The sequence below is a fragment of the Sphaerodactylus townsendi genome, linkage group LG11, assembly GCF_021028975.2.
Source record: "Sphaerodactylus townsendi isolate TG3544 linkage group LG11, MPM_Stown_v2.3, whole genome shotgun sequence".
Lineage (NCBI taxonomy): Eukaryota > Metazoa > Chordata > Lepidosauria > Squamata > Sphaerodactylidae > Sphaerodactylus > Sphaerodactylus townsendi.
Window position 1 is genome coordinate 21,345,799 of NC_059435.1, and position 15,834 is coordinate 21,361,632.

At 39.5% G+C, this 15,834-nt stretch overlaps 1 protein-coding gene across 3 annotated transcripts in view; it reads right to left on the reverse strand.

Annotated features, from left to right (window-relative positions):
- Nucleotides 1-2,915: 2,915 nt before the first annotated feature.
- ANLN (anillin, actin binding protein) overlaps nucleotides 2,916-15,834 on the reverse strand; it is a 30,933-nt gene continuing 18,014 nt past the window's right edge. The window contains exons 15-25 of one of the 3 annotated variants that reach the window (XM_048511257.1): nucleotides 15,024-15,150; nucleotides 14,172-14,220; nucleotides 14,037-14,093; nucleotides 12,575-12,613; nucleotides 12,292-12,313; nucleotides 11,354-11,466; nucleotides 10,395-10,448; nucleotides 5,986-6,072; nucleotides 4,780-4,887; nucleotides 4,527-4,699; nucleotides 2,916-4,190 (exon numbers count right to left, since the gene is read on the reverse strand). In XM_048511257.1, coding sequence (XP_048367214.1) covers nucleotides 4,067-4,190; nucleotides 4,527-4,699; nucleotides 4,780-4,887; nucleotides 5,986-6,072; nucleotides 10,395-10,448; nucleotides 11,354-11,466; nucleotides 12,292-12,313; nucleotides 12,575-12,613; nucleotides 14,037-14,093; nucleotides 14,172-14,220; nucleotides 15,024-15,150 — 953 coding nt within the window. In that variant the 3' untranslated portion in view covers nucleotides 2,916-4,066. The remainder of the gene's footprint in view (nucleotides 4,191-4,526; nucleotides 4,700-4,779; nucleotides 4,888-5,985; nucleotides 6,073-10,394; nucleotides 10,449-11,353; nucleotides 11,467-12,291; nucleotides 12,314-12,574; nucleotides 12,614-14,036; nucleotides 14,094-14,171; nucleotides 14,221-15,023; nucleotides 15,151-15,834) is intronic. The other 2 variants (XM_048511258.1, XM_048511259.1) reach the window with 2 other exon arrangements.

Here is a 15,834-nt window from a genome sequence, read left to right on the forward strand (position 1 = left end):
AAGTATAACCACTCCTGATTTATATCCAGTAGTCATGCTACAGCATTTTTACCTTTAACGATTTGTCCCAACTGAGGCTGTGTAAACTGAAGGCATTCAACACAAGTAAGTTGTATACGTATACAAAGAGATTGATGTATGCGTTTCTGATAGTACATACCCCGTTTCCCCGAATATAAGACATCCTCGGAAAATAAGACGTAGTTGAGGTTTTGCTGAAGTGTGAAATATAAGGCATCCCCCACAAGTAAGACGTAGCAAAGTTTTTGTTTGGAAGCATGCCCGACGAACAGAACACAGAAAAATAAGACATCCCCTGAAAATAAGACATAGCGCATCTTTGGGAGCAAAAATTTATATAAGACACTGTCTTATTTTCGGGGAAACACGGTATGCTTTTCTAGACTTTGGAAGGCAGCATGGTACATTAATAGAAGGTCAGTTTGAATCCCTGTAATGCTGTGGAAGTTTGCTGGGTGACCTTGGGCCAATCACATTCTGTCTCAGCTTAACCTACCTGAGGGTTTCTGTTGTAAAGGTAAAATAAAAGGTGAAATGATGTATGCTCCTTTGGAAAAGTGAGGAGAAAAGCAGGAGCTATATATTTAAATAAAATTAGAATTACTAGAAATGTTGCATGCCTACGCAACTTAGATCAAATTTGATAGCATGGACTCATTAGAAAGCTATTTTTTTCAGACAATGTTGCTGTATGATCTTGATGGCAGGCCATCTGTACTAGCCTTATTTTGTAAGTTTTTAATTGTTCTGACCCAATATTTAGGTTGTAAGTATTACCATCTGCCATCCATGTTTATTTATATTTTGAATAGAAAAGTAATGCTACAGCTAATTGCTTCCCCTTGCCTCACTTGAGACTGAATAAACACTAGTTTTAACAACTTCAAGTGTTTTCTTAATTTTTGGAGATGTACATTTCCTACAGTCTACCAAGTTTCCTTCGGATGGGAAGGGGGTGTGTGTAGCACTTGGATCTGATTCCCTGTTGCCACCTGTGATACTCTCCTAACAGAACATTATTTCAAGATTCTGCCAAAGGCATCCAGTAAACAATGGTGGCGTTTCAGTTTCTAATCATTCACTAGTCTCATTATAATGCATCATTTGCCACTTTTTAAATCTAGATAATAAATCTCTCAATAGGCTCTGGATGCAAGTCACACCAATTTGTTCTTCCATTCTTAGTTTCATTAAGAAGCAGTTTCATGGTACCGGTAGACTGGAGTGAAACTAAGAAACATTAACATGCTTTGTTGTAGGGTTACCAACTTGGGAAGTTCATGTAGATTTGTAGATGGAGTCTGAGGAAGGAGAGTCCTCAGCAGGCATAGTGCCAGAACCCACGGCCCAAATCAGCCATTATCTTCAGAGGAACTGATCTGTATTTAGATATTAGCTGTATTTCCAAGTCCCACTAGCAATCCTTTTTGAGGGCAAATGCTATTTCCGAGACTACTGCTGCACCATTGCCACCATTAAAAAAATCTGACAGTTATTCACTAGGTTTTCCTTTTCCATTTGTTCAAGGACACCTTTGAAGAAGTATTTTGTTTAATACTTCTAGTTTAGCTTACAATTTTCCCCTCATCTTCCGTAAGTTGTCTTAATTGTGAATTCTCACTAACTTGTCATGTTGCTTGCTTGGGATCTCTGTGCCATAGGCTTGAAAGATTTCATATGAAAGTTTATCTACCAGCTATCCTTGTACTTCTACTCATTTTTCCAAAACTTGTCTTGGAGTGTTCCATCTGTATATAGGGAAAGATATTGTGGGGTTTCTTCCTCAGCATTTTACAGTACCTTCAAAGTACAAGTTTTTCCTTTGCCCTTGCTGTGACTCTACAAGACCTCTGTCTATTTTATCAAACAGAAGACCTATGTATGTCTTTACGATGAGTTTGGCAGGATCACTTTAGGTACCAGAATGAATCCAAAACAGCTAATTGTCTATACAATTCCATTTCACAGGGTGTTTAAGTCCATTATTTCCATTACTGGTAACTAGCTGTTAATCAAACACCTTTCATAATGAAGAGCGTCATTAAGCATTCTTCTGGTATATTATTTCTAGTCAACTCCCAATTACCAAAAACAATCATTTAAATCAGGTGGAACTTGTTCAACCTTTTGAAATTTGGGATTATACACAACTGAAATAGAAGTCAGTTAAAAGGTTGTCAATTCCTTTCTTTGACCAGTCTTAACAGGTAAAGAACTACCAAGGTTAGATATGGAATATATATTCTGTCATATCTAATTACACATTCAACGTTAACTGATGAAGAGATGTCTATTTAATTAATATATTCAAATGCCATTTTCTCCAATGTACATGTTTTTAAGCCAAACCACTGAGGATTGCATATAAAGTCATTTACTGCAAGAATGTTATTCTTATACCTACTAATGGCCAGGCCTGTTCCAAAGACTGCAGCCCTTTGTTGCATTTGCTTTAGTAGTGAACAACGGAAAATCCATCCCTGGTAGGGCTATGGAAAGCTGAATACTTTTTCCTCCCAAACACTGAAAGGGAAAGTTTCAGTGTGCTCCTTGAACACGCCCCCTTCTATGAAAAAATAAGCGACAGCAGTGGAGGTGACCTGTGAGTTCAACCTGTCCTTTTCACTGAGCACACTTGCACAATTGGGGGGGGGGGGGGTTTCCTGGTTGAATTCTTTCACAGTGGCAATCTGATATGGTGTGTCACACTGCATCCAAAATACAAAGAAGGAAGCTAGCCTGCTTCAAGCTTAAGCTCAACTGGTTAATCTCTACACTCTAGACTCCCAACGCACCAGGCTAAGTGCTGGTCAGAAAAGCAGCATATAGATACAATATTCTAGATCCAAACCTTTGTTTTCTACTGTTGTAAGCAATCACTGGCAGACAATCACTTTGATACATTTAAACATTTATTTATGTGAAGTTTATAAACATTAGGAAAAAAGGCAATTGGCATACAAAAAGGGGAAGTTAAAGTGTTAGTGTCTATGTATATAAAGCAACAGTTTAGAAGAAGTGCTCTGATGCTATTTTAACACACACAGCAGCAACATAGCATGTCATGGTACCCAAGTAGAAAGCATGAGTGAATGCTGCAGATCTGATGCTTAACTGAGAATTGTGACCACTGCATCCCATGGCCAAATTTACCTGCACTGACAGACATATCAGTTATAAAAACCTATGGACCCTGAGGAACAAAGTAAGCTCTACTGTCTACATGATATTCATGGGGCTTCCTAGTGCTGAAAGGTCAGCGGAGGTTTTAATTTGCTCATACCAAACAATGCAAGTTGAATATGGCTAGGGAAAGAACAGTGAGAAGAACTTTGTTTTGTTTTTAAAAAGAGCAGCTATAAGAAAATATATTCAGTATGGTTGTTTTCTAGAAAAATGTGCAACATCTTGCGTAATTGAACACACCTATAAACCACATTATGTGCAATATCATGCACTAATTCATTTCTATTTTGCCTCTCGGGATCTATGACTATTCCACCTTGTTCATATCCTAGACAGACACTTTTTACAAGTGCCAAGTATGTTAATTACCAGAAGGGGTTTCTTTTTTAAAATCCCCCATTAGTTTAAGACACATTTATTACATAATGCATTGAAGTTCCTGCTTCAGTTACAGCTCCCCACTAAACCAGAGAGCCTAGAAGTATCCCAATAGGGAAAACCCTGTGTATGATAAAGCTGTTTTTTTCCCCTTTGTTAACTTTCTTCAGCTCTTGAAACAAACCAAGCCCTGTTTAGTTAATAGAAACTGACTTTAATAAGGTACTGAACTGTAGATCTCAAGGTATTATAAATATTTAGCATAGTCAGGAAGAACTTAACCAGCTTCTGTTTTCCAATACTAGAAAAGAGTTAAACCTCTAAACAGCACAGAGTGCAATAGAGCACACCCACCTCCAAATTTTAAAGCATGAAGTATAATGTAGAATCCAAAACACCTGATACAAATGTCTCCATCAAGTAGTGACAGGGTCTGCCTTTGGATTCATAAGCAAGCTTTCTGAGGGAGGTTCCCCACAATTCAAGGATTCCCAATAGGGACATAGCAAGCATCAGGCTGCCACATGCGAAGATCCACAAGAGCTTGATTTAGTTTCTGCATCCACAGATTACGCTCAGCCTTAGTATCAGCAGACAACCAGTTCCTTAAAGAAAGAAAATGCAATAGTGAGTATTCATTCAGACATCTCTTTGAACATGAAAAAACTGGGAAGTGTTACTAATGAGACTATACTCCAGAAAACATCCCACCAGTTACACAAGAAGAAAACCCACAAGAGAAGTAACACCAGACTCGCAGATTAACCTCAACGCTGAACAGAGAATGTAGGTATGAGCACTATTGTCCAAAATGAGTGACAGGTTAAAATGTCTATAAGTGATTCTTAAATGTGTTCTAATACTGAGGAAAATGGAGTATGACGCCATTTCTCAGACTTTGAGAAGGTTAAGAGGAAGATATTAAAGAAAAGCCTACTTACTTGGTAACACAGAGGGTGTCTCTGCATTGGCTAACAAGCGTTTCCTTATCGTCTTCCCTTTGTGGCCGGACAGTGAAGAGTTCAAAAGTGTTAGGGCGAGCACAAAACTCTCTGTTAACGGGCTCAATCTGGCGATTAGTACAGTTTGCCAGGTTTAACGATCCCATTGGATGCTGAAAGTAAAAACAGAACTGAGAGCATGTCCACCCCTGGCCTTAATCAAGAGCTTAAGGAGTTTTAAAATTCTAATTACCTTCCGCTTTTCATCATCTGGGTAAGTCCAGTAAGAGATGCAATTACCAGAGAGCACACACCAACGCCGATGCCAAGCTCCAAACCCACTAACATCTTCAAACATAGTCTAAAGAAAGCAGGAAAAGTCAGTTTTCGTGGGTATTTTTTTGCTTAAGTGTGCCAGGACCGCTGACCTTACTAACTAAACTATTATAACTCCTCTTGCGGCTTATTTTCTCACTATACTGCTATCAAACCTGCAGGAAATGCTGCAATGCAATTTTTCTGTGCTTTATAACCATCACTGATGATAACAACACTTGAAACATTTTTACCCTGCTTTGCTTTTAAGAAAGCAGTTTATAAAGTCATAATCAAATGTACTATTTCTGTAGCAGTTTGAAAGCCTCTGCACAGTGCCATTATGATCTAGCAATCACCAGCAGTCTCTGCCACTAGATAGTATTAATTAATTTATTTTAGTGTTGTGGTCACAGATATAATGAACAAGGTCCTCAACCTGATTAGGACATTGTGGGCAAAACCTCAGATCCATAGGGCCTTTATAAAATCTTCCCTATAAAAATGCAGAGGGCCCGGTTTAAAATCTTATGCTCATGAAAGCTTTCTTTAGAGCCAGATTTATAAGGTCCATTAAGTAAAATGCAGAAATTTAGTGTGTTTGAGCTGTGTATACCATAATAAGAATTCTGATATTCAAACTGATTCAATATCACAGAGTGCACCCTTCTCTAGAAGCCATTTATGAATGTTATTGGCATCCCATTTTTTTTAACCAACTTAATAGAGGGTAAAGAATATGCTTGTAATATGGTACCAGCCAGTATCTTTTTCATAAGAAACAGCACCATCTGCTGGATTCAACAGTAACCAGTGAATGAAAACTGCCAATTCTGATTAGGTTATTACAGGAGTTTTGAAATTTATTCTAAGCCTGCTGCATCAGCCAGAACCAAGAAAGTTGAATAGAGCTTTTGAAAGGGTTTCCACCTGCTGTTTTTCGCAAGAAAGGAAAACAGGTTTAGTAAGCTGCACATAAAGCAGGGTTAAACATTGGCTGGACTCCTGGTTCGCAAGTGATGCTTGCAGTACAAGTAAACAAAACTATTCGTTTAAAAACAGTCTCACTTGAACTGGTTCCTCAGCCTTACTACCATAGGAAAAAGATAAGGTTGAGTCGTCTATACAAGTAATGACTGCTTACCAAAAACCCTCTCTCTTCCACACATGAATCTATTTGACACTTAATCTTCAGGTATATGTGGCCTTCCAGGGGAGACAAAAATGGAACCTGAAAAATAAGCAGATGGAAGATTCTCAGTTACACTTTCTAACAAGTGATATTTTCACCAAGTCAAACAGATTTGGGTCAGATGTAAATACAGTCTCTGGGCCCGTGAGCACAATTAGCTTGGTCACAAGTATTCCACGTGATGGTTTAATTCTCAGATTCCTCGGTGGTTAGGAAAGTATTTGGATGAGATCTCCAAGGAATCCCAGGGTTGTGATGTGGGGGCAGGCATTATCAAACCACCTCTGAATGTTTCTCACCCTAAAAATCCTAGGGGTCACCATAAGAAAATTGTTACTTGACAGCAAAAAGCGGGGAGGAAAGATGCCTTGGGGAAGTCACAGATATCTTGAACAGAATGAAGTCCAAGTAAGTTTGTAATAGGCGCTAGAGTTGGTAACTACTGAGCTACAGAAAGGCCATATAAGATGGTAGCCTATTGAACAGTTCATTATATGTATGATCTTGCTTTTGATGTCTTGTCTTAGACAATGGTAATTTGTTCTCTGTAGTGTCTATACTACATCTTTTCTGCAACCTTCTTTCTGTATTGATTTTATATTTAGTAATCCATTTTGAATCTCAGTAAGGGAGGTGAGCTATAAACGAATAAAGAAAGATACAAGGACAAAATGTTGGCAGTGCATGTCTTTGGCCTTTTCCGCACGGAGGCGGAAGGGCTTGACGCTGGGACCGTCCGCATGGACGGTCCCAGAAAGAACCGGGAAGACGGCGCCGCTGGGCGCCGTTGCCCGGTTGACTCACCTGCTCTCCGGCGCGTCGCTGGGGCCTGGGGACACGCCTCCCCTGCCCTGTGCGCCTGCTTCCGTGTCGCAGAGCAGGAGGGCGTGTCCCCAGGCCCCGGCGACGCGCTGGAGGGCCGGAGAGCAGGTGAGTGAAGGTACGGCTTCCAGCCGGCATTTTCAGAAAAGTGCGCTTCCCAGCGCACTCTGAAAACGCTGGCTCGGCGCTCGTCGGGCGGTGCGGCTGCGAAGCAAATGTTGGCAGTGCATGTCTTTGGCCCTGGCGACGCGCCGAAGGGCCGGAGAGCAGAAGACAGTTCACCTACATTCTTCTACAAGGTTCAATTACTTTGAATACAAGTAGGATAACCATTTTACAGACAAAATTGTCAGTCTAGTTCTCAAGAAAACAGTAATACTACTGTAACAAGATAGTTATTGCAGGCATAAAAGTGTTTCTGCAGGCAAAGAGACCAAGGCTCAACACAGCTGTCCTTCACCACAAGCAAATGTCTCCATTGGTTTGGGAATTTTGCCCCCACCACTTCAGCTACCACCAAGCTTAGCTGGTATGCAGTCCATCATCTTGGAGGACTGGGCTGCAAGTCTGGGTCTATGGGAAACAGCTTTCTTATTAGTATTAGCTATAACTGAATGCATCATTTTAGACATTTAGTCCAGCCAAGCAACACCCAAACACAGAAGACACCCCTACCTCAAGCACACTGAAAGACACTTAGCCATAAGTCGGCAGAGGAGAACATCCGCCTGTCCCAAGCATACAGACAGCAAACTTGAAGGACCAAAACAAGTTTTTCAAGGTGTGTTCATAACACTATGACATATTTTATACACTTGTTCTGAACTAATAGCAGCTGGAGGAAAAAACACTTGTTCAGCACTTTCGTGTAAAAAAGCAGGTGCCAAAAAAGATAATTCTATACGAGTCCAGCTAACTCCGATGCTTTATAATCAAAATAAAGTATTTAATAAGTGCACACTTTATACAAAACAAAGAAAAATAATAAAAAAGTGTTCTGCAAACCAGATCCCAACATATATTGCAAATAAAGTACTCAGTATACAACTCACATGTTACAAATACAGTTGATAAAAATATCAAATGACCAGCAAAACCGTGTCAGCCCTCATATATTTTCATAGAAAGTATATAAAATTTAAAATTAATAACTATAATTTCCCCTTTTTGTTAAATTTTCAGAAAGCAACCCCTGATTTGGATTTTTATACCAATTGTTGAATGTATTTTTGAAAAAGTTATGTTACTGACCACTGAGGAAGGCCACAAGAGCTGAAATGAATAAATATATAATGGGATCTGGCTTTCAGAACTTGTTTTTAATTATTCATCTTTGTTTTGTATAATGTGTATGCTTATTAAATACTTATTTTGATTATAAAGCACTGGAGTTAGATGGACCCTTACAGAATTATCAACATACTGGCCTCAAACTTATTTCTATAGACAAAAAAAGAAAGATCTGAATGCTACCTGGTAAGTACAATTACAGAAATTTATGTATACTTTTAGCATCACTTTAACATAAGAATGATACCCCAAGATTACGGAAAGCCGAGAGTCACATCCACTTGTAGCATTTGAGAATGCAGAGAGGACAAAGAATTTCCAAGTCCTATATTCTGTTCCTTATTTCAGTATAAATCAGATGAATACCTGTTAGTTCTCCCCACCTTGAAAAGCAACTGACCACTTTTATTCTAATAAACTTCACCTTCACTGCAATTTCTTCATAACTGCTCCTGTCCATATGCTGCACCAAGGCCAAATTGAATTTGCTATATCTGAAGCAACACAGGCCAGGTCTCCATGCCAACAGTATACTTCATTTGTGTGCCCAGATAATTTTACTCAAGCAGAGTTGCTAAAGACCTTAGGTCTAGTAGCTCATGCTAATGAAGTAAGCAAGAGGTGCTCAGATCAGAATTTATGCAACATTTGCATGTGGATTCGATTAATTGCCTTAGAGCATGGTAATGTGCGCTTAGCAAAATATTCAGTAGGATGACTCAAGGGAGTGCCAAGACAACATTTGCTCATTTTCCTATCCTTTTCTTCCATGTTAGATGAAACACAGGCGAGTGTCCCTTCTATGATCATTAAAAGCCAACAGGAGCATTTCTTGCAGCCTGTATTACATCAGTCAATGACCGCTCACCTCATATGAAGATTAAAGTCCTGCAGATTTGTTTAGATGTTGGAAGGAAATAATGTAACCAGTAAGGACACCAGTCTCAACTTAAAATACTGTGAATAGCAACATGAATTGAGGGCATACGCAGAAATGCCCTTGAATGGTCATGAAGCTAATTTAACCAGACAAGTCAGTACCAAACTGCTCTGGATGCAACCATTAATCTACTTTGGCTTTGTATGGACATGCAAAGCATTTGTTCCTTTAAGAGTAATTTACTTATGTCACAAAATGAGAGAGGGGACTGTTAGTCCACTATACAGAACAACATTCTTGATTCTAGAGAGATTTGTGCTGTAACCTCCCTAGAGGGCAGGCATGTCTTTATCCGAAGCTTCATACACTGCAGTCAGAATTCTCCAATGTTCATGATGGTTTGCTCTAAGCCTGCAAATGAACAGTCTCATAGAATTGCATGTTTCCTTTTGAAACACTTTCAAAATGGCATTATTTAACATTGTTAGGCGTTATGGCATTATTTAGTATTGCATCAGAATTTTCTTTTAAAAGCACAACTAAAAGGCAGCATTCATTCTTTTGGGTAAAATGAAATTACAACACAGAACTTCAGCAATTATTAACTGCAACCTGGTAACTGTGGGATCATGTCATTCTACCTGACTACTGCGGTCACCTTTGGAGGCCATGCTTCAGGTGCCCTGTCTTCTAAGATTAAGCTCAGAAGGTTAACAAGCTTGAGAAAGACCTTTTAAAAACACCTTTGGCCCTTTTTGTTGTTGCTCTCAAGTCATTCTTAGTTTAGGATGCAGGTGACACGAATGACTAGCATCTTGCATGATGTTTAAAAACCTTCAAAAATTTTCTATAAGAAAAATTAGTCACCTATTCCTAAACTCTGGAACATCTGAAAGCTACTTGGTGCTGCCAGAAAATCAGAGATGAGGATTACCATGATGAGCAAGCTTAATTATGAAGATTTTACAGCTTCCCTTGCTTTTGCTACTGACTGAGATAAAGCCAAAACCAAGACTTCATGCCCGAGGCTCTGCCACCAGGGCTGGAAATTGAGATCCTGTCTGAGTTAAAAAGGATTTCTCCTAATGCTCCTTTCTATTTACACAGCTATGGAATGTAATCAACAGGATAAGGTGCCTCAAATTCAAACTCCCGGACTTTTGCTTAATATTGAAGAGCATGCTTGAATCTACACAGATAAATGTGAAGTGGTCATATTGGGCAATATTATTTCCTCAACATATTTGTATTCATCAAATCAAATAACTTTATAATGGTCCTTAAAGCAGCGTGTCAGTATAGTCATAAGCAAAATTTAATCACAGACAAATGCAGCATGCATTAGGAACTCCAAAGTAAACACAGCAACCTTATCCTGGAACACAGAACCAAGTAGGTTTCTTTCCTTAACTCCATAATTTATCTAGGGAAAAAAGAAATGGGTAATGGCTGAATGGGACTAAAACCAAAACAATATATATATTTTTAAAAGCACAGCACAACTGGCATGCATTTTAATCCTTTCTTATACTGACCTAAGCAAGTGTCAGTATCAGAAGTGTCAGAAACGAAGTAAGCCACAAATTATTCTGCATATCTGACAGTCAAGGCAAAGTTTAACACGTGCTTACAAGAAAATATCTCCCAGTTTCCACTGGTATATGAGAGTTACCTTCTAATTCAAGTTCCTAGCTTTTGCCAAAACATAAAGGCAAAATTAAGATTATTTTAAAATCATTAAATATGACCACAGAACACTGAAGAAGTCTCAGGACCATGGAAGAAAGTCTACATAATGGAACATAAAGTTTTTATTTAAAACCCCATCAATTCTTATGCAGGTCCTTAAAAGGAAATTGTTTCAGCATGAACAGCAGGCAACAGAACATAGTTTTAAGCTCTTGTTAATATTATCTATTTTTACTGCTCAGGAATACATGCTTTTTATTTATTTTATTAGATTTGTATCCCGCCCTTTCCCCCACAGGGCTTAGTAGTAGTAGTAATAGTTTGCCATTGATACCAAGTTACAAATATTTATTGGGAAATTTCCCCTTAAAATTACATTTAGCTGCAAACTATTTCAGAACCCCCCCCCCACCCCCCGCAATAAGAGTTTATCATTTATTAGCTGCAAATTATTTTGTTTATTAAAAAGCTCAGTGTGTTGAGTATTCTCATGCCCCTATTTCTCCAAACTCCCTACAAGAGGGAAAACTCAGCACAAGGGCACATGCACCCTTTGAATGTTCGAGACACATGCAGGGTTGTGTGACATCCCCATGGCACTGGAATAGTTGTTTGGAAAATACCAAGCAACTGGATTACCTTGTCCAAAAGAAATCTGGTACTTCCAACGGAGGACAGTGAAATTTTATGAGAGCCAACAAGAACAAAGTTGCTCGTGCGCACGGCATTGGGCCCACCCGGACTGGCCATGGCTGCCAAGACAAAAATCATAATCGTTTACTTCATTTATACATCACCTTTCTAATTGAGACTTAAGGCAGAACAGAGATTTATAAAACAAGTGGGAACCTGCACGCAAGTAGTGGGAGCTGTCATATTCCCCCCACCCCCACACACACACACTTTTTTCTCTCTCTGGCTCTCCCTCCAATGCCTGGGTTTCTCTTGCTATGTGTCCCCCTAGCCCCTGTCACTCTCTTTCAGCATCCTCAATGCCTCCTGTAGCATACACATACTCATTTGCTGGTTCCCTAATGTGCCAGCCAGTTCAAAGCCATGCCTCGGATTCCAGCATCGGCGAGGCGGTGGGTCAAAAGATTATGATCGACCATGTCAAAAGCTGTGGTGAGATTTAACACCACCAACAGAACTGACCCGCCTCAGTCCAACTGCAACCAGAGCTCGTCCATGATGGGGCTTCTATCTATGCAAACTTCTACATGTAGTTAATAAGCATGCCAGAAGTCTGTTCCCTGTGCAAGTATTGCTCTGGTGTGAAAGCACTTGAAACTGCTTTGCAGAAGACCATTTTAAAAGACATGCTGCGTGTGCATGACGCCTCTTGAGCAAGTTGTTTCAACATTCCAGAGTCACATTCAAACATGGACAGAGAACACGTCCTTTGAAAAACAAAGGCAATACAAGAAAACTGGTGTGGGTGGAGAAAGGTTTTTCACACCAAATTCAAGACCTTAGGATGATCTATTACATCTTATTGTTTTTAAAGAACTATTCTTACTTCTATACCATCACATTCAGGGTGAGCACCAAAATGAGGATCATCAGGTTTTGCTTACCTGGAGCATAAAGATTACTCTTCTGCAAGGAAAAAAAAGATGGAAACAGGTTATTTGAGCTATATGGAAACAGGTTATTAGATCTTAAGCCAGTTGATTTGAGGAATTTCATTATATTTTTGAAGACAGGTTAATTCACTATACTTTTGTCTGAAGTCTAAAAACAAAAAATCTCCAACGCTAAATGTTGTTGTATGTCAGTGAAAGAATTAGCCTTACTCATTACCAATTGCATCCTTCTAATAATATGCCAAAATATGTTTTGGGGAATATTAGTACTTACAGTAGTAATAGATGTCAGTAATCGTTTTGGAGTAATGACCTACAATGTTAAAAGAATAAATGCCAAATAAATTCAAAGTAGGTTATTATATAGTTAGTTGAAACAGAAGTCATAAATAAGCCGTTTGATTTTTAAATAAAACAGAACTAATAAAGACTTAAGCAAGTTTAACGAAATCCCACATCCAGACTACATTTTTTATCAAATGGTCATAGGAACCAATATTTGTACTTTATGAGCAGGAAGCACTTCCACAAATAAGGAGGAGCAGAATTTCCTACCAGTGGCTCCTCCTTATTTGTGACAGTGACAACTCCAGTTGGCTTCCTGACTTAGCTTCCTTGAGATGGGAGGACTACTGCTGTATGAGAGAACTTAAAAGGCCATGTGCAAGATACCCACTTAAACAGGTTTGGCACAGCAGATTAATATACCTTATGCTACATATAAGCACCTTTCTCAGTGGTTCTCAACCTTCCTAATGCCGTGACCCTTTAATACAGTTCCTCATGTTGTGGTGACCCCCAACCCTAACGTTTGTCCATTTCACAGATGGATAACACTGATGCAGAGTGTCTTAGGCGACCCCTGTGAAAGGGTCATTCGACCCCCAAAGGGGTCCCAACCCCCAGGTTGAGAACCGCTGACCTATCTGAAATCTACACTTTACTCTCTTGCATAGCTGCTGCTATGAACTGATGCATTGTGTGCTCGTGGACCTGTTTGTAGGTTAAAGGTGGAATACTGAACAACAATTGCTCTTGGAGGGGACCATAGTGCCTGCATACAGTTTTACTCCTTTTAAGTAGTAGGCACGTATGTGTGGAGTACTGATGTACGTTAAGCTAGAAGATGACTTCTACAGATCCAAATCCAACAGGGCTAATTTATCACTGAGCAGCTCACTCTTTTCAACCAGCTCCACAAAGTATCACACTGGCCCCTTCCGCACATGCAAAATAATGCACATTCAATCCATTTTCACAATTTTGCACAGTAAAATCCAGCTTCAAAGTGGATTGAAAGTGGATTATTCTGCAGGTGCGGAAGGGGCCTCTGTATTACACTGCCCATTTGAAACAGGTAGTTGCTTTGGGCAAACAGTCTTGCAGTTTTAAGAAACCCTGCCATTGACCACTACAAGCCCCATGAAACAAGTGTTAGCCAAGTGGCAAAAAGTCTCATATCACACACAAGCAAGAAAAGGATGACCTTTTACTCAATTGAAGTATTTCAACACATTTATAAAGGAAATGCGGCAAATTGACTTTAGTACCAATAAAAAAGCTATAGTAACCAGATTTCAGCCTGAACAAAAGTTAATCAGTTTTTAAAATGGGTGCTGTGTGGTTTCCGGGCTGTTTTTAAAAATTCTACCAGTTTAAAATTCAGTTTCTTTCACTTAGGGCTAAATCCCTTCGGCACTGCTCAAAGTCACCAAGACATAACAGTGGCTTCTTACCTTAGACTTGGCTGACTTTTTCTTTTTCTCAGTGCCTGCAGTTTCTTTCCTCTGTACCTAACACAGAAAAGAGACTTTTAAGCCTGTTGCTCCCCCAAGTGTTCTATCAAAAGGATGCAAAGCAGAAATACTTACCAAGCTATACACTTCAATGTTTATCTCAAAGTCACTTGACACATCCTGCCTTTAGAAAGGGGAGAGGGAATTAAATTTACAAGTATAAAACAGTTTTGAACTTTCACATTTTCTAGCTTAAATGACAAATACAAAGAGACTGTGCTTGACCCCCTTTTGTCCCTATGCTCAGAAAAGATGTGAGCCAGATGGCTGTAAGAGATGAAAGCACAGTAGAAAACAGCTGCCAGTGCCCCAGAGCCACGATCGTGAGGACTGAGATCTTCTGGGCTTGCCTCTAGACAACTAATGGGTCATGTTGCAAACTAACATATGCTGAACTTATTATTATTATTTATTGGGCTTATAAACCGCTCTTCCCCATGGGGCTCAGTGCAGTGAACAACAGTTTTAAAACATACTTTAAAACACAGTATTATTCCCAATCTGCTGTAACACTCCATATTCTTCCTTGAAAATTTTTTAGGAAGAGTTTCAGAAAGGGCCTTGAGGTTTTTGCCAGGGGCAAGTAGCACTTGCCACCCAGTGAGCAGCATAACAGTACAATGCAGTTCTTCAGAACACCAGTCAACAGATCATGACCACAAGTACAGAGTAGCTCTAAGTTCCCAGGTGCAGAACAGTAGGCTGTTGGGGTTGGATCTTTGAGGTGTGGAATGAAGGGTACCTGAGACAGTGATGTGTACGCTTGAAGGAGGGCAGCAAAAATCCACTGAATTATATGACAGGGTAACTTAAAGAAACCATCACTAATTCGCTTTTTCCAAATGTTCAAAAAATGGTGGAAAAAATGCAGTATTAATTATTTGGGGTTAGTAAAAAAAATGAGCAGCTGAACAAAGAAGTACTTACAAAGTAAACGTTGTTGAAAAAGTCAGAGCATCTCCATTCAGGGAGTTTGCAATACTTGCAAGTGGAGTTGCAACCATGTTTTCTGTTCCTGATCTCAAAATGATTATGTAGTAGTAGGTTGCTGTTTCTGTGAACAGTTTTAACAGTTGATCATAACCCAAGATTTACAAAGAAGCTAATACAAGAGCTTAAGACCAAAGGGAAAATATTCTGTTTAGTACTTTTGTTGCTAAGCTACTTAAAATAATTAATGACATTGCACTCAGTTTGGACAGAAGAAGGAATGTTTAGCCAATGGGAGGGATGAGGGCAAAGGTGGAAGTTTACAGGGACGTCAATGCCAAACGGAACCAAGATTATTTTATTTATTTGGTTTTATATGCCATCCTTCCCCTCATGAGCTTTCCGTTCCATCATTTTATATAGAACAATAAAATCAATTTAAACCAACATATAAACCATTGAAAACCGCAGTTCATTAAAACACAATACTGAACTCACTGAAAGAAAGAGGGCGGAAAAAGTTGGAAGAGGGGTAGACCAAGATGGGGAAAAAAATAGCTGTTTCAACTGTATGCCTGGAGGAACAACTCTGTCTTACAGGCCCTGCGGAACGGCATCAGGTCCCAAAGGACCCAGGTCTCACTGGACAGAGCATTCCACTAGATTTGGGGTGAAGGCTGAAGAAGTCCTGGCCCCGGTTGAGGCAACCTGGACATGTTTCAAGGCAGGGACCAAGGCAGGACCCCCTTCACTGAGTGCAGCAATCTCTACAAGCAATCTTCTAGATTCCATGGAAGAACACAGGTGC